Raw genomic sequence first — 22289 nt, 5'->3', positions numbered from 1 at the left:
ATATGCCTGCAGTGCAGTAGACCTGGGCTCAATCCCTGGGTCAGAAAGATCCCCTGGAGAAGGACAAACTGAGATCGTTCTATTGTTTTTGAGATCGCACCGACGTACTGCATTTTGGACTCTTTTGTTGACTATGTGGGATGATTTAACTGATTAATGGCCTATGAATCAAGGCAGTATGTAGCTCCAGGCAGAGATAATTTATATTTACACTATTATCAGCTCTTTGAAATTTGAATAACAATAACACTAAATGTATAATTTCCTGAAACTGTTAGAATATATGTACACTTGTGGTTAATGAGTTCTTATATGATTTCCCAGTTGTGTGTGTGTGTGTGTGTGTGTACATGCACGCACGTGCTCTTAGTTACTCAGTGATGTCCCATTCTTTGTGATCCCATGAACTGTAGACCACCAGGCTCCTCTGTCCATGGGATTCTCCAGGCAAAAATACCGGAGTGGGTGCTCCAGGGCATCTTCCCAACCCAGGGATCGAACCTAGGTCTCCCGCATTGCACGCGGATTCTTTACCATCTGAGTCACCAGGGAAGCCCTCCTAGTTGTGTAATTATTTCAATTCTTGGCAGTCTTCCATTTAATGTGAAATACAAATTTATTTTGAGAAACTGCACTTTTTATAAAAATGCTGAGCTTTCAGAGTATTTAGAAAGACCATTTTTTAATTCTCTCTTTTGAGAATAAAACTCTCTCTTGAAATTCACCTGTTGGAATCAGTTGCAAAAGGTTAAAAATCAAAACTGTTGTGGGATCTTGGGGACACTCTGAAACCAGTGCCTTCGATTGCTCGCTGTGCGGTATCTATAAAGAGACGTGGTCATTTGTGATAGTTTTTACTCTCAGTTTTGTCAGAGTGCTACTGTGAACTCAGCATCTGTCCCAGTGTGGCCCTTTTCCACGAGCATTTACCAGTGGCAAAGAGCACTAGTCTTTATTGAAAATAAATGTATCTGGTTGTCCACAGTAGTCATTTCTTCTGGCCTATTACCTTTTTCATTAAAAGATTATTTAGTATTATTAAAACTAAAGTCTTGGGAGAATGCAATGGCAACTCACTCCAGTACTCTTACCTGGAAAATCCCATGGACGGAGGAGCCTGGTAGGCTGTGGTCCATGGAGTCACTAAGAGTCAGATAGGACTGAGCGACTTCACTTTCACTTTTCACTTTCATGCATCAGAGAAGGAAATGGCAACCCACTCCAGCGTTCTTGCCTGGAGAACCCCAGGGACGGGGGAGCCTGCCATTTATGGGGTCGCACAGAGTCGGACATGACTGAAGCGACTTAGCAGCAGCAGCAAACTAAAGTCTTTGTTGTTTTGTTCACAAAATTTCCAGGTTGGATTCAGCCTTGGCTTTGTTGGTCCTTGGAGAGGCTGCCAGATTAAACATGGCTTGTTTGAAAGCTTTCATGGACCTAATGAGAGATTTTCTGTTAAGCATTATGTCTGTTCAAAATCAGGTAAGAGTATATTGTTAATGAAGGTGCACAAAGAGACCTAAATTGAAACAAATTTTACTTCTGACCCTATTTTAATTGTACGTTATATTAGGACTTATAATGATCATGAAAGAGAGTGAAAGTGTTAGTCGCTCAGTCGTGTTTGACTCTTTGGGACCCATAGACTGTGGCCCGCCAGGCTCCTCTGTCCATGGGATTCTCCAGGCAAGAACACTGGAGTAGGTAGCCATTCCTTTCTCCAGGGATCTTCCCAACCTGGGACCAGACCCAGGTCTCCTGCATTGCAGGCAGATTTTTTACTGTCTGAGCCACCAGGGAAACCCCTATAATGAGCCTGACCTTGTAATAATAATTTTAGTTAAATGTGAAAGTAAAGCATGTTTACTATACATCCCAGTATAAATAGATAGATAGAGATACAGAAATAGTATATTATACTCACATGCACACATGCATGCACACAAGAGGAATTTTAAGTTTTATTAGCAAACATGGGATCAGATAGTCATGGTTTAGTTTCTTATTTAAAAATATTTTGTCATTACATATTATTAAGATTTATTAATACATTTTAGTGAGGATGAGGTAACTGTTTCTCTGTTGTTGAACTTTGAGCTTATTTCTAATTCAGTTAATCACATTATTCACAGTTTAGTTCAGTTCAGTCGTTTAGTCATGTCCAACTCTTTGCGACCCCATGGACTGCAGCATGCCAGGCTTTCCTGTCCATCACCAACACCAATTCACAGTTAATTACAAATAATATTGAACTGATATTTTCACAAAAAAATCTTTACCTGCATTTATGAATATTTCTTTAGAATAGATTTATTACCAAAAGATAGACTATATACTTTCTTTTAATACTCTTACAACAGCTATTCAAATTCCTCTCCAGAAGGTATAACTTTCTTGCTTTCCTATGAAAAAAAATATAAAAGTGTACATACAAATTGAACTATATACAAAACAGATTCTTTTACAATATGAAATGGAGAATAGTGTCTCATTGGATTAATTGACAATCCATTGATTACTAAGGAAATTGAAATGTTGTACTTTATATACTTTTTAGTAATTTTTTATTTTTTGAACCTTGTCTTATACAGTCTACCCATGGAAAACTTGTTTTTCATGAGTGCATTTTAGAAATATTAGTTGATTATGATCTTTTAACAATTCTTTAAAAACTGAAGATATTTCTTATAAGTATGGTATATAGTTCTCATTATGACAAAACATGCTTTGATTCTCTAATAGCTATTTTCTCATTTTAGGATAAAAGCTGCGAGGTAGATGATTTTTTCTGGGCCCAGAATGTAGTCTCCATATACATAAAAATTCTTGCAGAAATCTGCTTATATGCAACCAATTCTGATTTGAGAAAGACTGCTTTAATTGGTTTCTGTGACTGTAAAAGTTCACAGAAAGATATTTTACTTGTGGGCAAATCACAAGAAGAGCCAGAATTGAGGGAAACAAGTATTTCAGGTCTTTTGGACTATTTCTCTTCAGAAACATCAGATTGTTGTAAGTAAATTATTTTCCAATTTGAGAACTATTTTTAATATATCTCTCTATATATAACAATAAGCTTTTTTTATACACAAAAAGTTAACATTTTGAAGTGGGAAGGTAATTTCAAATTCACTAGAACTTTCTACAAATTTAGGAAGTCTATTTTATAAGATGGAAATTTTTGATCAATAATTTTAAAACAGCTGAAATGTACCCTAGAGTTTGTTGATTTATGATTCAAGTTATATTCCTTGGAAACAGGAGATGACCTTAGGACAACGTATAACATGTGTGTGAAGTTTGTTTGATTCTTGTTCCGTTGGGCTTTCTCGCGCATCTTCTCCACGTTCGTTTGCTGTTTCTCTTGTTCTTCTCAGACCCCAGAGTGCTTCTCTTTAATCACTCAGATATTATAGTACATTCTTCACACCTCGTATTTTATGCTCAAAATGTGCCTGACTTGTGTCTCAAGACTCAAGTTTATTTTTCTACTCTTGCCTATGCATATTATTAGAATAAAATACTCTGTTTTTAAAAGGGCATGCCAGGGATAGTATAATTCGAAAGTGTGCTTTCAGGTTAACTGGAACTCTTCTTTATGAATATCATGTAGTCTATAGTCTATATGTTATTATAGCCTCTTAGGTATATGTCTCTCACTTCCATTAAGTTTTAAGATAATTGAGATTGGAGAATTGTGTCTGAATTATATTTGTATTAACTCAGTATTTACCATGGTATTTAGCACATAGTAGGTGGACAATAATGATAGTGAGCTTATTATGCAATTAAATAAATCACTGAATTTCAAACTGCAAGATAAGGAGGAAAATGCATTGATTTTGAACATGTGTGAATATAATTTTAAACAGTAAGACCTTAGTCGCAGATAGTTGCTTTCTCAAGAACTTGCTTGCTATTTTAAAAGTACTTTCAATATAGTTCTGGTTTAAACAGTAGATTGAAACTTATTTTGAAGTGTAATTTACTTGACTTTTGCCCACTTTTTAAGAAGATGATGCCTATTGTTTACTAGTGCCAATTTTAAATAGATTTTCAGTTAACAGATAAATCATACTTCTCCCTTGTTTATAGTATTGATCGAGTGAACAGGCATTCACTTCTCTCGCTGTTTACATTTTTTAAAGTATTTAGAGTGGTCAGAAGTCTTCCTCTATGGCAGCAGCTCAACAAATGATTTCTAACTTGCCCCGCACAGATTCATGTAAGACGCTGGGGCCTTTGGTTTTTCCCAGCTGTGTAGAACTAGTTCCTTCCGCTCCTTCACTGCTCTGTGCAGTGATGGGTCCAGAAGACAGCACTCTGTGTGTAGGATCCGAACTCCTGGAAGCTTCTTGGCCTCCCTCTGACCATGACCCCTGAGCTCCGGTAAAACCTCACGATGATAGGGTTGCGTGTTTCTGTGGATCCTAGAATTTTTCTTCTTTTTAGCAATCTGATTTTTTTTTCAGCAGATTGATGATTTCAGTGCATTTATTTATTCATTGTTGTTCTTTCTTTGAAGCTTCTCATCGTCTCCTGGTGACTTTGATAGCATAGGAATAGAATATGGGTGACTTCTTGGAAGAGATTTTTGCTTTTCCATTTATTATTTACAGCTTTATATTCCTCACCCCCCTGAGCAATACACCCCAAATCTTCCTAGCTCAAATATTGGTCATGTCCCCTATAATTGTTTCTCTACTGAGAGCAGACCTTTTGAGAATTTTGGGGGCAGTTATTTGTGCTTTTTTTCTTCTGAGCAGTGATTATAGAGAATGACCTGTGAGCTGGGACTTGCCAAGGTCTAGTCATCCTTGGTCATTGCTTTCTCTTCTTTATAAATCTGAATAAGCACACTTGTTTCTGCTTGGTAAGAATTCACACCAGTGGAAAAGTATGACTCTGATATGTGTCCCTAGGTGACATGGCTGCCCAGATACTTGTACTCTAACTGATAGTCTCATGAAGGTATATATTTTAATTGCGTCCTGAATAACTCCTGTAGGAATATCTAAATTTCATTGTTGCTATAATGTACAATGTGGATCTATCCATCTGTAGTGTTATGGATCAAAGAGCCTTCTCTACAGATCACATGGTGTCAGCATTTGATTCTTAAATGGCAATAAAATAGAGAGAGAAGGCAGTTTCTAACAGACTGTGGTCTGAAGGAGGTGCCCCGAGGCCATGGGTGACCCTTCTGCTTTCGTTGATGTTTTTCTTATGCTTATACTTGAACTTAGCATTGAAATAATTAAACAGCATTTTATCAATATTTTCTCAACCCAAGTGAGAAAATAGATGTTTCGAGCCGTGGAATACCTTTAAAGATTCTATCTGCAGTAAAGAGGAGAGACATACCAACGTTACTTCCTCTGCAGTCAAAAGTCAATACATTGGCATCAAAGTTGTACAAGCCATAAATAATACTAGTGGTGTTTGCCTCATTAACGATTCTGAGTATTTTGAAATCATCAATACTTAAAGCATCTTTGTGATTTCTTGTGGGGAGTGTTTAAAGTAAGTTGATGATGATTGTTTTGCTAAAGATGTCTCAAGAGTGTCAGAAAATTCTGCAATTTTCTTCATCTCTATCAGAACCAGAGAATGTACTTCTACTGGACATAAAGTTTAGGTCTCTTGCTTGTGCTCGTACTGAATTTTTGGTCTTCCTGCATCAGTCAGCACTGTGAAAAGTCATTGCTTTACATGACTGTTCACATGCATAGTCAAATATATCACCAAAGGATAGGGCTTACTATTTTTGTTGATGTGTTTCATTATAACTTGATTCTTTGTAGCATCACTGATTGATTTTCCCACAGAGGGAAAATGATTCTGTCTGGGTTGTCCTGTGTGCATGATTGTTGATAATGATCACCACTTCTATCAGATCACTGAAAATAGATGCCTCCGAAAGTAATGTCATCTGTGCAGGCCTTGTCACCATGATCGCTGGGAAGGGCAGGACTGTCTTTTTGGAAAGTGACACAGACAACAAGGAGTGCTTCTTGATTTAATTGAAAATAACTTTTTTTTTCTCATAATTTTCCCTTCAAGTAAATATATTCTTTGTTTAGAGTGAAAGAATCAATTCTGGAGTCATACAGATTTGTATTTTAATTCCGTCAGTTGTATCTCAAAATTCTAGGTCAAATTATCTAATCTTTTGATTGGATTTCTTTGCTCCATAATTAAGATAAAAATACTATTCTTATCATGAGACTTTTTGTAAGAAAAAAACTATGGAAACATATACATACTTGGCATAGTAACTCATGGATAGTAAAGGTCCAGTAGCTATTAGTAGGTTTTTTAGTTGCTAGTGTATTTAATGATGTTATCATGAGAGAGAAGTCAGTGAAGAAGGGTTTTTTTTCCTAATACTTACTCCTTTGTACACTTTCTGTCCAGGAATTCTATTTTATTTACTTAAAAGATATAAAAGACATTGGAAAACATTTAAGAATATTATCAATAGCCTTTTTATGCATGAATCAGGCAGTATTCTTATGGGCCATTTTTGTGTAAAGCCCTTCATATAAAGAAACTCTTTAAACTCTTCGTGAAGACGATGTTATAGGAAACTAATAACTTCCCTTAAGTTAATTTCCCGTCAGTCTTACCTGGTGCAGGTCCAGAACCTGAGGCTACGTAGCATGTACCTTTTTTATTCTAAGGTTTTATGTCAGACACACTTTTCGTAGAGTCTGGTATCTATTAATTCCAGAGTGAGGTCTCTGGCCAGTGACAGAAGTGCTAAGCTTTCACAGTTTGCGTTGAATAGAAATTTCTATGTATGGTTATAAATACCACCTCTGAATTTAACATCTGGTTGAAACTCCAGGGGTCTGACTTGTAGGATTCCCTTCATGGAGGACCATCTTCTACACCTTCTGCTATGGACTGAACTGTGCCCCTCAAGCCTCAAAATTCATATGCTGAAATCATAACCCTCAACGTGACTGTATTTGGAGACAGGGCCTACAAGGGGGTAACTAAATAAGGTCATGCTGGTGCGGCCCTGATGGGGTAGAACCAGTGTCCTTGTAAGAAAGACAGCAGAGAGCTCACTCTCCACTGTGTCGGATGCAGTGAGAAAGCAAACCATCGCAAAGCCAGGAAAGCAAAGCCCTCTCCTTATACACAGTCAGACGGCACCTTGATCTCAGACGTCTCAGCCTTCAACACCATGAGAGAATAAACTTCTATTGTTTAAGACCTCCCGTCTGTGGCACTTTGTTATGGCAGCCCAAGCAGACTAATCACTGCCCAGTGCTGTCCAGCTGTTGGCGAGTTTGAAGGTCATTATTGGAAAAAAGGTTTTGCAGCATATACCTAGAAAAGAGTTTTGAACTGGAAAGCTATGAGGGAAGTTGAAAAGTGTTAATTTATTTAAACACACAGAATTTTTGCCTATTGAAATTATGATTTTGAAAAACATTTTGTCCTGATGGGTAACAGAGCAATAATCATAATGGATATTTGCTAAGCTCTTACTCTGTGTCAGACATTGATCTAGGCATGTAACATGCATCACCTAACATATTAATCATGATAACAAGACTGGACTGCAGACATCTGTAGTAGCTCCTTTCAATAGATAAGAACACTGAGGCACTAAGTGTTTATTTTTCCAAGGAAATTTAGTCAGTCAATGGTGCCTGTGAGACCTAATCCAGGCAGTCTGTCTTCAGAGCCGGCACTAATAACTGCCTCAAGCACTGTGCTAACTGTTGACCTTTTGAGTGAAGTGGAAAAAAAACCCAATCCATCTGCATGTTGAAGAATATGAAAAAGATGACTCAGAACTTCTGTCTGACAGTCCTTGTCCTACAGCAATGCTTATAAAAGCATTTTGAGACATTCCATTGTGTGAGTCCTTATTGCCGAGATAAATTCCTGGACCTTGTTTCGGGAAATTTGGATTGAAAATCCTAAAAGTAGAATCCAGGAATAATCTGTATTATTAAGCCATTTCTGACACTGTATTTTGAGAAAACATAGCCTATGTATATTGCTGTAAGTTCAGTTCAGTTCAGTCACTCAGTCGTGTCCGATTCTTTGCTACCCCATGAACCGCAGCACGCCAGGCCTCCCTGTCCGTCACCAACTCCCGGAGTTTACTCAAACTCATGTCCATCGAGTCAGTGATGCCATCCAACCACATTATCCTCTGTCGTTCCCTTCTCCTCCTGCCCTCAATCTTTACCAGCATCAGAGTCTTTTCTAACGAGTCAGCTCTTCGCATGAGGTGGCCAAAGTACTGGAGTTTCAGCTTCAACATCAGTCCTTCCAATGAACACCCAGGACTGATCTCCTTTAGGATGGACTGGTTGGATCTCCTTGCAGTCCAAGGGACTCTCAAGAGTCTTGTCCAACACCACAGTTCAAAAGCATCAATTCTTCGGCGCTCAGCTTTCTTCACCGTCCAACTCTCACATCCATACATGACCACTGGAAAAACCATAGCCTTGACTAGACGGACTTTTGTTGATAAAGTAATATCTTTGCTTTTTAATATGCTGTCTATGTTGGTCATAACTTTCCTTCCAAGGAGTAAGCCTCTTTTAATTTCATGGCTACAGTCACCATCTACAGTGATTTTGGAGCCCAGAAAAATAAAGTCAGCCACTGTTTCCACTGTTTCCCCATCTATCTGCCATGAAGTGATGGGACCAGATGCCATGATCTTAGTTTTCTGAATGTTGAGCTTTAAGCCAACTTTTTCACTCTCCTCTTTCACTTTCATCAAGAGGCTCTTGTTAGTTCTTCTTCACTTTCTGCCATAAGGGTGGAGTCATCTGCATATCTGAGGTCATTGATATTTCTCCCAACAATCTTGATTACAGCTTGCGCTTCCTCCAGCCCAGTATTTCTCATGATGTACTCTGCATATAAGTTAAATAAGAAGGATGACAATATGCAGCCTTGACATACTCCTTTTCCTATTTGGAACCAGTCTATTTTTCCATGTCCAGTTCTAACTGTTGCTTCCTGACTTGCATACAGATTTTTCAAGAAGCAGGTCAAGTGGTCTGGTATTCCCATCACTTGAAGAATTTTCCACAGTTTGTTGTGATCCACACAGTCAAAGGCTTTGGCATAGTCAGTAAAGCAGAAATAGATGTTTTTCTGGAACTCTCTTGCTTTTTTGATGATCCAATGGATGTTGGCAATTTGATCTCTGGTTCCTCTGCCTTTTCTAAAACCAGCTTGAACATCTGGAAGTTCATGGTTCACGAATTGCTGAAGCCTGGCTTGGAGAATTTTGAGCATTGCTTTACTAGCATGTGAGATGAGTGCAATTGTGCGGTAGTTTGAGCATTCTTTGGCATTGCCTTTCTTTGGGACTGGCATGAAAACTGACCTTTTCCAGTCCTGTGGACGCTGCTGAGTTTTCCAGATTTGCTGGCATATTGAGTGCAGCACTTTCACAGCATCATCTTTCAGGATTTGAAATAGCTCAACTGGAATTCCATCATCTCCACTAGCTTTGTTTGTCGTGATGCTTCCTAAGGCCCACTTGACTTCACATTCCAGGATGTCTGGCTCTAGGTGAGTGATCACACCATCGTGATTGTCTGGGTCGTGAAGAACTTTTTTGTACAGTTCTTCTGTGTATTCTTGCCACCTCTTCTTAATATCTTCTGCTTCTGTTAGGTCCATACCATTTCTGTCCTTTATTGAGCCCATCTTTGCATGAAATGTTCCCTTGGTATCTCTAATTTTCTTGAAAAGACCTCTAGTCTTTCCCATTCTATTGTTTTCCTCTATTTCTTTGCATTGATCGCTGAGGAAGGCTTTCTTATCTCTCCTTGCTATTCTTTGGAACTCTGCATTCAAATGGGTACATCTTTCCTTTTCTCCTTTGCTTTTCGCTTCCCATCTTTTCACAGCTATTTGTAAGGCCTCCTCAGACAGCCACTTTGGTTTTTTGCATTTCTTTTTCTTGAGGATGGTCTTGATTCCTGTCTCCTGTACAATGTCACGAACCTCCATCCATAGTTCATCAGGCACTCTGTCTGTCAGATCTAGCCCTTTAATCTATTTCTCACTTCCACTGTATAGTGATAAGGGATTTGATTTAGGTCATACCTGAATGGTCTAGTGGTTTTCTCCACTTTCTTCAATTTCAGTCTGAATTTGGCAGTAAAGAACTCGTGATCTGAGCCACAGTCAGTTTTTGACTAGTGTCTCTTAAAATGTTTTCGCAGGTTGGTTTTCTCTTTCTTCTCTTTCGGGGACCCTTGTTATGTGAATGTTGGTTCATTTAATGCCCCAGTGGTCTTGTAGGCTGTCCTCATATCTTTTCCTTTTTTCCCTTCTGTTCTACAACAGTGGTTTCCACCATTCTGTCTTCAGCTCACATATCCACTTTTCAGTCTCAATTATTCTGCTATTGATTCCTTATAGTGTATTTTTCATTTCAGTTATTGTCTTGTTCATCTCTGTTTGCTTGGTCTTTAGTTCCTCTAGATCTTTGCTTTACATCTTGCATGGTTTTGATCCTTGCCACTGTTGTTTTGATTGTCTATCTCACTTAGTTGTTCTACTGGCATTACATCTCGTCCCTTCATCTGGGACATATTTTTTGCTGTCTCTTTTTGTGTGATTTTCTTTGATTGTGATTTCCATTCTGCAGGGTGTAGGATTGTAGTTTTTCTTGCTTTTGCTCTCCACTCCCTGGTGGATGAAGCTGTCTAAGAGGCTTGTGCCCACTTAGGAGGGACTGGTTCCTTCCCACTGGTGAGTGGAGTTGGTCCTTGTCCTTTTGATGGGCAGAGCCTTATCAAATGTTGTGTTTACTGGACAGCTGTGTGCCTGGGAAGACTTTGCCTAGCCTGTCTGCTGATGATTGAGGCTGTGTTCCTGTCCTGTCAGTTGCTTGGCCGGGGGTAGCCCAGCACTGGAGCCTACAGCTGTTGGGTAGGGCCAGGTCTTGATGAGAAAATGTGGCCTCTAGGAGGACTCACTACCATGCGTCCTCCCCAGACACTGCTGCCAGCGTCTTTGTCCTCACAGTGAGCCACAGATGCCCCTGCCTCCTCAGGACACCCCGCATTGTTAGTGGTGGGCCTATCCCAGATTACTAGGAGGTCACTGCTCTTTTCCTGGCATCTAGATGCTTATGAGGCCTTTGTGTGCCCTCCAAGTGTGGAGCCTCTGTTTCCTCCAATCCTGTGGAATTCCTGCGATTAAACCCTGCTGGCCTTCAAAGCCAGATTTTCTGGAGGCTCCTTCTCCTCCCATGCCAGGCCCCCAGGGGCTCAGAACTTTCACTTCTGTGGGAGAACTTTTCTGGTATAAATATTTTTTAGTTTGTGGGTTGTCCACCTGGTATGTATGGGATTTGGTTTTATTGCAGCTGTGCAATAAAACCATCTCATGGTTTCCTTGTCTTTGGACATGGGCTATCTTTTTTGGTAGGTTCCAGCTATTCCAGCTTTTGTTGTTGCTGTTGATGGATGTTCAGCATTTCGTTGTGATTTTGGTGTTTTTGTAAGAAGAGATGAGTTCACGTCCTTCTGCTCCAACATCTTGTCTCTGTCCTCACTTACAATCACACATACAAGCATATTTAATGTGTGTGTGTGTTTAAAGTGATAGACACATCATCATCATTATTATTATAGTATAGCATCCTGAAAAGAAAGAGTTAGCCTAGACTTTCTATCTATTCTACCACACATCCAAAATATATCTCAAATTTTCTCCTCATCTCTATCTCTATTTTTAACTCCTTTGAAGTTCAGGAGTTGCCAAGACTACCCTCACTTCTGAAACTACCTGTGAGTTTGGAGGTCCCCAAGACAGCCGTCAGGTTTCATGATTTGAGGAAGAACTCAGAACTCAGCACAGCCATTTTGCTCATGTTATGGTTTAAAATAGTGAAAGGATTAAAATCAGCTACAGAAGTGATGCGCAGGACAGGGCTCAGGAGAGTTCCAAGCACAGAGCTATCCATTGTCCTTTCCCAGGGGAGTTGTATGGCTAGCATTTACTCCTCCTAGAAACAGTGTATGACAATTTGCATAGAGTATTGTCACCCGAGGAAGGTCACCAAGCTTTGGTACCCACGATTTTTGTTGAAATTCAGTTACATACATGTGGCTGTCCCCAGTCTCTGACCCTTCCAAAGGCCAAGTTGATAACAATGGCCTAAAGCTCCCAGGTTAACAAAAACGTTCTTATCTGACAGAACATTCCAAGGTATTAGAGGTGACCTCCCGGAAGCCAAGGGGAGAGATCATTGTTCAGCTTTACAAATCTCAAGTCTGTGCAGTTGTCACTTCGCTAATAGATTAACTTTGCTGTTGTTTAGTCTCTGAGTCATGTCCGACTCACTTGTGACCCCATGGACTATAGCGCGCCAGGCTCCTCTCTCTGTGGGATTTGCCAGGCAATAATACTGGAGAGGGTTGCTATTTCCTTCTCCAGAGGATCATCCCTACCCAGGGATCGAACCCAGGTCTCTTGCATTGCAGGCAGATTCTTTACTACTGAGCCATGAGGGAAGCCCATAGATTAACGGCAAAAAGGTAAAAGTCTTCCTGCCTTCCTCGTACTCTTTCTTTTCACCAAGAAGCCAAAAAAATTTTTTAAAACATAAAGTGGGTCAGTTCCCTTTTTGCACTTAAATTCTTTATTAGCTTTTTATTACACTAAGAACTAAATGCAAGCTACTTTCCATGGCTTACAAACTGTCCGTCATCACTGAGAGTGTGCCTCTGCAAAGGGCGTGCCTCCCTGACCTGGTCTTGTCCGATGGAACCTCTGGTATTTCGTCCTCCTCCCTTCTGTCCTCTTTTCCGTTTCTCTAAACTTTCACTCTATTCTAAGTCTACAGCTTTTGCACTTTCCATCTCTGCTGCTGGGAACACTTCTCCCCAGCTGCTGGGATGGATAGCTCTTCTTTCCTTATTCCGTCACATTCTTCTTGAATAGTGTGTCCACGTGCAGGTCTTTCTCTCACTCTGACAGCAGTAGTTCTTTTTTCCTAGTCATTGTTGGGCTCATTAGCATCTATTATTTTTACAATAATATTGTTCTGTTTATTTTCTTGGTATCTGTCTTTCTCCGCTAGAATAAGTGTCCCTAGAGCAGTAACGTTGTCTTTATCTTTGGTACAGAGAGCAGTGTTAACACATAGCATTGACTCAGTAAATACATATTAAACAAACAGCTGGCTTATGGCTGGCTTACTCACTGGTTCTTCCATTGTTTCTTGCCATTGATCTAGCTCCTTCCACGTTACATGGCATTTTATAAAGATAATGTTTTAAACTACATCTTGCATTCAGTTTACCCTACAGTGATACATTTGATTCTGTGGTGCCAAGTTATATTTGTCAAAATTTCAAAGGCTGTATTCTTTTATAATCATTCATATGAGTAGAAATATTCATATTTCATATTCATTGAATATGTGACATATAAATATCTAGAATGCAGTTAAAAGCTTCCAAAAAGTTCAAACACTGAAATAAAGCATTGCTACAAAGAAAGGTTCATAAAATATTGGTTTTCAAATGGTATAATTTCTCAATTTTTCAAGGTTTATTAAGAATTTTGTTTGGCTTCAGTTTGATTTCTGAGCATACTGTCTGCTTAGCTGCAGACAGAGACACATTTTCTGTCAGTACATTTAAGGCAACATCTTGGATAGCTGCCACAGGGTCACTCAAAGCAGAACAGAAAGGTGCCTTATATTGCAGTCTTATCCTTGGATGAGAAGTTTCAGAGCAGGCATGCTTCTCAGACAGTGTCTAAACTGTCTAAACGTCCATGTGAGAGTGTATTCTGCTTTTTATAACAGTTGTAGCACATCCCATCTGTCTTCATAGGAACTTTTTTCTTCATTAACTGTCAGTCAGTTGGATATAACAGATTCTCCCTACAAATATCTATAAGCAACACTTCACTGTTGTTTAAATCAACAGGTGAACAGCTTACTTTTAAAGTCATCATTGGCATTTGAAAATTGAGTTTTGGGAACAGTTATCAGAATGTATTTTATGGGTTTGTCACTGTGAAAACACACCATATTCAGCTAAGTGATTTTAGGGTTCTAAAATATTGTTTCTCAAAAAATAATAATTTAAAATATATGAAGGAAGGTAATCTGCATGTGTTTCTGTCAATCATTGTGCTTAATGTAAAGAATCTAGGAGTTTAGAAATAAATTTATAAATGGGTTAAAATCTACAGTATACTTTATCATCTTGCTAAAAAAACCTGCTTTTTTATTTCTGAGGTTTACACTTCCAGAATTATTCATTAAAAGTTCATAATTATTTCTCTACTTATATTGACTTCAGGCCTTATTTTTCTGCTAATGACTCACAAATTGGTAATTTCAATTCTTCTCTTTTACTTGAATTATAGCTCTATTTTTCACAACAAGCTACAGAACACTGAATATCAGATTCCCCTCACCCATCATCATGCCACATTAATTTAACTCCTTTCTCTCCAAACTGGCTTTTCCTTATAATTTCTGCAAGTGGTTTCATTATTGTTTGTTTCCTGAGTGTGAACGTGGACATGTCCTTCTCCTCCATGGCACAGAAGTCTTATGAGATCTATTCCACAGCGTCTTAGCTTTGCCCTTTACTCTCCAGTCTCCTCTGCTCATGACAGCAAAGCCCTAGATGACCTCATTAAACTCCCATATTGGTTTCCCATTATTGCTTCAATAGACATAACATTTCTTAACAGTGTGAGAATTTCTTTGGTATAATAAACAAAGGACAGAAATGGTATGGACCTAACAGAAGCAGGAGATATTAAGAAGAAGTGGCAAGAATACACAGAAGAACTATACAAAAAAGAACTTCATGACCCAGATAACCAAGATGGTGTGATCATTCACTTAGAGTCAGATATCCTGGAATGCAAAGTCAAGTGGGCCTTAGGAAGCATCACTACGAACAAAGCTAGTGGAGGTGATGGAATTCCAGCTGAGCTATTTCAAATCCTAAAAGATGATACTGTGAAAGTGCTGCACTCAATATGCCACAAAACTTGGAAAACTCAGCAGTGGCCACAGGACTGGAAAAGGTCAGTTTTCATGCCAGTCCCAAAGAAAGGCAATGCCAAAGAATGCTCAAACTACTGCACGATTATACCCATCTCACACGCTAACAAAGTAATGCTCAAAATCACCATGCTAGGCTTCAACAGTATGTGAACCATGAACTTCCAGATGTTCAAGTTGGATTTGGAAAAGGCAGAGAAACCAGAGATCAAATTGCCAACATCCACTGGATCATTGAAAAAGCAAGAAATTTCCAGAAAATATCTATTTCTGCTTTATTGATTACACCAAAGCCTTTGGCTGTGTGGATCACAACAAACTGTAGAAAATTCTTCAAGAGATGGGAATACCAGACCATCTGACCTGCCTCCTGAGAAACCTGTATGCAGGTCAAGAAGCAACAGTTAGAACTGGACATGGAACAACAGACCATTTCCAAATAGGAAAAGGAGTATGTCAAGGCTGTATATTGTCACCCTGCTTATTTAACTTGTATGCAGAGTACATCATGAGAAACGCTGGGCTGGATGAAGCACAAGCTGGAATCAAGATTGCCGGGAGAAATATCAATAACCTCAGATATGCAGATGACACCACCCTTATGGCAGAAAGTGAAGAAGAACTAAGGAGCCTCCTGATGAAAGTAAAAGAGGAAAGTGAAAAAGATTGGATGGTTGGATGGCATCATCAACTCAGTGGACATGAGTTTGCACAAACTGGGAGACAGTGAAGGACAGGGAAGCCTAGGCATGCTGCAGTCCATGGAGTCGCAAAGAGTCAGAAACGACCTAACAACTGAACAACAACAGCGTCACATTGCTGATGAGAGCCGGGTGAAGACTGGGATAATCTTATTCCACGAAGCATGGCCTCTCCGATTCAGAAAAGTACTTCTCTTTACAACCTCGCCTTCTATTCCATTCACAGGGAAGGAAGGTGCAGTAGAAGGTAAAAGAACACAGAAAAGAAATGAGTTTAGAAATGAGAGGAGGAAGGCTTCTATCTAAAACTGATATTTGAGAAGAGAAAGTGTAAGTTGCAATCAAGAGGCTAAGTTAAGCTGCAAATTCTTCTGAAAATACATTTTTCCCCTCATAAGAATTTTGCCAGTTAAAATCAGTGGACTGCAGTAGTTGAAATTATATATGGGAAGTCATATCTGTAAGATGGTGGAATAGGAGTTCCTTGGCCTTCATTCTCTCACAGAAAAAAATGACTTGGCAAACATTCGTGAACAAAAGCACCTTTGAGCGGACCCTGCAACCCAAGTGATAGGTTGTAAAACACAAATGCAGCCCAAGACTCAGGGGAGCCTCTTCAAGAGGCAGGCTGGACGTAGGTGGCCGGCCTTACAGCGGGGGTCTGACTGCTGACCTAGAAGCTCTGCCGTCTCCCTGTGCACCCCGCTCCTGCCCTGCTTGTCTGCAGTCCTGTCGCTAGCCCCACCCACCCGGGGACTGGAGAGGGCATGCTTGCCATGCCCTGAGTCCCGGGCCCACTGACTGAGGCCTGGCTGTGAATCCTGAAGCATCTCTGAGACCTGCTTCCAGCCTCTCTTTATCATGGTCCAGAGGCAGGTCTGTGCACCCAGGAACCCACCCGGGGACCTAGCGGGGCACGCAACAGACCTAGAGGAGCTAACTCCACCCGTGCCCCCGGTAACAGACCCGGGCCTGTGGGCCCAGCCATGGCCCCGTGGCCAGCTCCAGCTCTAGTCCACCGCGGTCCTGGAGATGCTCCCTCCCGTTCAGGGACCCGCAGGAACCAGGCCCAGTCAGGTCCCCCGGTAACAGGTCACCTGACCCCAAGCGGAGAGGGAGCTGTGAGGAGAGAGGAGGACAGAGAGGATCTTAAATGGAGCCAGCATAGTTCATATGAGAAATGGGTAAGGTGAAATAACGAAAGAGGAATGAATCAGATTAAACGCTAGATATTTGAGCAAAACAGTAATGCTGTATCTGCTCAATGAGATGTTATGTTTCAGTTCAGTCACTCAGTCATGTCCAGCTCTTTGTGACCCCATGGACCGCAGCACGCCAGGCTTCGCTGTCCATCCCCAACCCCCAGAGCTTGCTCAAACTCATGTCCATTGAGTTGGTGATGCCATCCAACCATCTCATCCTCTGTCATCCCCTTCTCCTCCTGCCCTCAATCTTTCCCAGCATCAGGGTCTTCTCAAATGAGTCAGCTCTTCTCATCAGGTGGCCAGAGAATTGGAGTTTCAGCTTCAACATCAGTCCTTCCAATGAATACCCAGGGCTGATCTCCTTTGGGATAGACTGGTTGGATCTCCTTGCAGTCCACGGGACTCTCAAGAGTCTTGTCCAACACCACAGTTCAAAAGCATCAATTCTTCAGCACTCAGCTTTCTTTATAGTCCAACTCTCACATCCATACATGACCACTGGAAAAACCATAGCCTTGACTAGATGGACCTTTGTTGGCAAAGTAATGTCTCTGCTTTTTAATATGCTGCCTATGTTGGTCATAGCTTTTCTCCAGGGAATTAGCGTCTTTTAATTTCATGGCTGTGGTCACCATCTGCAGTGATTTTGGAGCCCAGAAAAATAAAGTCAGCCACTGTTTCCACTGTTTCCCCATCTATCTGCCATGAAGTGATGGGACCAGATGCCATGATCTTCATTTTCTGAATGTTGAGTTTTAAGCCAGCTTTTTCACTCTCCTCTTTCACTTTCATCAAGAGACTCCTTAGTTCCCTTTCACTTTCTGCCATTAGAGTGGTGTCATCTGCATATCTGAGGTTATTGATATTTCTCCCATCAGTCTTGATTCCTGCTTGTGATTCATCCAGCCCAGTATTTCACATGATGTACTCTGCATATAAGTTAAGTCAGCAGGGAGACAATATACACCCAGTGTGTGATGCTAGAGGAATTTTTATCCAAGTTGAGGCTCACATGTTATGTCCCCTTCTGTTATTCTAAGTATGATATAGTCTTCATAGCAGGATTGTAATGAGTAACTAGAATATGGACACATACCCCAGGTATTCTATTTATCATAACAATAATAATTATTATTAACCTGGTTATGAAATCCGGATTGAATTAGGAAAAGTTGAAGATTATGACTTTTCAGAGTATGTTTACCTCTTTATTAAAGAAGGGCATCGATGATTTCAGAGTCAGACTAGCTCTCCCAGAATACCTTCCATCTCTTTTTCTGGACCTTTTCTTCCTCTTACTCCTCTTTCTTGCTTCACGTATAGTCAATACCCCCATGTTGCTGTTTGGCTAACTTAAGCTCATATACCGTCTGAGTAATGCATTATTCTCTAAATTTATTTATCCCATCACTATCTAAATTAGAGTTCTCTCTTCTTGAATAGTATTGTATAGCAATATATCATCTAGGTAAGATATAATTAAGATAAAGAGTAAAGAGAAACTTACTCCTCTTTTCTGTAAGAGAAATGCATATTTTAAAAGTAGAACTTGATAACTCATTTAAATTGCTAATTGGTATATAATTTTTAGAAGGAAAAGTGTATTAGACTTTTAAAAAACCTCTTCTGAATTCATTACTCCCTTCCCCTATTTCATTTGATTTATGTGTCTATTATTTAAAAAAACTCCCAGCTTATAATTGCATCAGTAGTTTTTGTATGCTTTTCACATTATTTTTAAAGCTTTTTTCTTGGTTCAGATGCGATATTTCATACAGTTTGATCATTTTTGTAACAGGCAGGATTTTTCTCCTATTTCTCTGATTTATTATAAAAATTCACCATGGTGGTCTGCGTTTATACTGCCTTAAACAAATTCCTCTTTATTTGAATTCCAAAAAGTGTGTTTATAGTACATAGTTAAGAGTTTACCTTTTAACTTTTAAATTTATGAGGTATAATATTAGTTAGGTGTAAGTAATCTTTTCATATGGTTAGAAGTTTTTAAGTCATCTGTGAGATGTTTTAAAATTACAGGAGTAAAAGTAATGATGGGTAAAAAAAAATCCAAAGCTCAGAATTTAAAATTTTAAAACATTAGTAAAGTCAAGTGTCTTCTTCTTTCACACTAACATACATTAGCAAGATGAATATAGTATCTTCCCCCCAAAATATTTCTTTTTAAACAGGTGATCAAGTGAAATGGGCTGGACGCTACGGCCTAGTGTACAACCTGGTGAAAATGTCATGGGAACTTCGGGTAGATAAAGAGCAGGACGGACTTAGGAACAAAATATGGCAAATGTTACAGAAAACAAAGGACCGTGAGAAAGATGAGCGAATCAGTAATGCAGTAAATATTGCTCAGGTAAGATAATACGCTGGGTAATCAATAGGAAATTTTATCACCAGGAAGCATTTGTCCTTTATCTCTGAATATCTACAATCAGTGTATATCAGTGATTCACAACTGAGAACACAATTTTTAAAATTTAATACTGACCTAATTTTAAAGAAGAGAGTTGGCAGTCTTCTGATTAAGCAGCTTCAAGAGCGGAGTTAATTTGGGGGAAGAGTAGTTGTTCTGCTTTGGGTTTGTGACTTCAAGACACATCTCTAGGCTGCCTGTACATTCTAATTTGTTGAGGTTAGCCTGGGTCTATGCCTAATTTTCCAGCTTTCTTATTAGTAGTAGGTTAACTTATTCTTAAAAGTGTCTCAATTTGGATAATAAATTATTTAGTTACCTTAATTTATAAGTTTACCTTTCCAGCATCAGACAATATAAGTCACAAACTTGGACTCACTACATCTAATGTCTTTTTCTTTAAAGTTAAAAATATATTTTACAAATTCTTGGTTTTTCCATTCTGTTTGAATATATATGTAAAATCATTTTGAAACTAGCTATCCATTCTTCATAAAATACAAATATGATTTTCCAGTGATTTTTTTTATCCATGTGATATGTATGATATTTCAAAACTCCATCAATTTGTTTCCCGCTCTTCATGTCTTATTTTGAAACAGGTTAATTTGTTACCCTAAAGTATACTGTTTTTCTGTCCCTGAAAGTTTCTGGTTCTTTCTAGCTTTCACAGATGCAATTATCCTAACACTGTTAATATCCTGTTTTCTAATAATTAAGGATGTGAGTTGATGCTAACAAGAAGAGCAAATAATGATTCACTCTGCTTAATTGATTGTCCAAGTGTATGAGTAGGCCATTATTGCAATACAGAATATCTACACTTCAGATCCTTAGTGGAAAACAAAACCTTAAACTCTTTGTTTTTGAATTATACATCTGATTTGGAGTAATGATCTTTATGGAGGACAATATGAAAACATGTAGTCCATTCTTTTCTCTAGATTTCTAATTTCTTTTTCATAGAAAAAGACAGTCAAATTGTTGCCCTTTTAAACTGCATTGTTTTGGATTTCATGGACTTGCTTTTATGTAGTTTGCTTCAGCTTTTCCTTGGTTTTGGAGGGAGGAACACAGAAAAAAAGAGAAGAAAAACAAAGAAAATTATTGTAACTATTATAGTGATGGCCACTCTATCACTCAGTATTCTCTTTAGTGGGTTATAGGAAATAAATCCTCCACGTGCTTTCTGAACCTTATTATTGATTTTGTATAAGCTACTTGCTGAAGCTTAAAAAAATAGTCAAATTTTTAGCCGTTTTCTAAGAGAAATAGAGGATGATTAATTCATCTTATTCAGTCTTATTATTTTCTTTTTTTCCTGCTTCCATGATTCTTTCAATTATTTATGTTATTATCTGGTTTTGTACCTATTTTCATATGCCACTTCATATCTCAAGTGGATTATATGGTAACTACATAAATAAGCTAACTCAAATTCGTCATTTCTGTAATTAGAATTCTATTTATATCCCTGTTTTCAAGGCCAATCACTTGGTATAAGATAGCTTCTTTCTTCAAAATTTTACTCAATTTCTGTAGATAATTACATTTGAAATTCATAAGTCAGTTAATCAGACCTGGCAAATATTTTTTAGATGCTAGATCCAAGTGAAGACCTTATTACTCGAGCAGTCAGTTCTGAGAATAAAAGAATAAACAAAAGCTTAACCACTAGATGTGCTAATTAGTTTTCGGTGCTTAGTGAGACTTCCAAGGGATGCTTTCATTCATTTTAAATAGTCAGTGTGTGAGGAAGGCAACTATTCCTTACAGAAAAATCTAAATTAGAAATTTGTGAAAACAGTTACATCAATTTATGTGTAATACATATTTAATAAAAAACAAGCTTAATTTGTATTAGGTAGACTAACAAAAGGTATAATTTACTATAGATCTGTTTCATATATAGGTTAACTAGAGAGAGTTAGACATATTTGAATTATTAAACAATATAAATAATGATATAAATTAGAAAATATCTAGTTGGTTAAATATCGCTTAATTTAGTTTCTCTTACTTAGTATTGAGATATATGAGTATATAAAGTGAGAAATTATATAAAAGTTGTCACCAAGAGCAGAAAAAATATGAAGCAAATTTAGTACTTACTAAATTTATTTTATCATACTAAATTCTATGGAAGAAGCAAGGATGTCCAATAAATAACCTTTACACAGTAAATTTTACTGTTTCATCCAGAAAACCTATTCTTTGGAAAGATAAGGAGCAGTACAAAAGGAATATTCTATATGTGACTGGCTCCGTAAAAGTTCATGGCATAAATGGAAGTTCACATAAACGTTTGGTCTCTTTTTTCTTATATTAATGAGGAATAAATTATTGTTTTAGTAGTATCTGAGCTGGAAACGTAAATGATGAGTTACACGAAATGATTGAAAGGCAGAGAGTCACGAACATCTTTAAGATAAGGAGGTGGTGTGAGCCAAGAGTGAATAAAGACCATTCAAGAGAAAGTCACTGGTTTACTTTCTCTAGTTGAGGAAGAAAGTTTGGATTGGGCAATATCAGGCATTAAATTTGAAAGGTATGTTTGGGTTACCAAGGTAAGGTCTTAGGGACGAAAGGATGATTTTATAAAGCTGGAGATCTTAGGAAAACAGTTTGAGGAGAAAATAGGTTGTTCTTACTGGATTTTAATGGTTTGGTAATTTTGCTTTGGAACTTGTGATACACTGTTAGAGTAATTGTCCCCAATTTATTCAAGTGTCCCTATATCATATCCTTCTTTCCACACTCAAATTCTTGTCTTGACCAGGTGAGCTAATTTAAACAATACTAATGTTATATAAGTAGAGACTTGAAAAATGCTTATATATTGGTACTTTCCCTTTCTTGTTTTCTGGGACCCTGTAACTGATACGTAAATAAGTCAGAGTTAATCAGGTAGA

The 22289-nt window shown here is 38.5% G+C and overlaps 1 protein-coding gene across 23 annotated transcripts in view; it reads left to right on the top strand.

Moving 5' to 3' along the window:
- TMEM232 (transmembrane protein 232) overlaps positions 1-22289 on the top strand; it is a 283645-nt gene that overhangs the window by 68322 nt on the left and 193034 nt on the right. For all 23 annotated transcript variants that reach the window (XR_014058093.1, XM_081505367.1, XM_081505386.1 and 20 more), the window contains 3 exons: positions 1359-1482; positions 2760-3012; positions 19139-19317. Coding sequence is in view for 22 of the 23 variants with exons in the window: in XM_081505367.1 (XP_081361493.1) it covers positions 1359-1482; positions 2760-3012; positions 19139-19317 (556 nt within the window). In the remaining variant the exon portion in view is untranslated. The remainder of the gene's footprint in view (positions 1-1358; positions 1483-2759; positions 3013-19138; positions 19318-22289) is intronic.

This window comes from Giraffa tippelskirchi, chromosome 6 (assembly GCF_054371585.1).
Source record: "Giraffa tippelskirchi isolate mGirTip1 chromosome 6, T2T-mGirTip1v1.2.pri, whole genome shotgun sequence".
In the NCBI taxonomy this organism is placed as follows: domain Eukaryota; kingdom Metazoa; phylum Chordata; class Mammalia; order Artiodactyla; family Giraffidae; genus Giraffa; species Giraffa tippelskirchi.
The sequence above is the reverse complement of the archived record's forward strand: the minus strand, read 5'-3'. Positions and strand labels throughout refer to the sequence as shown.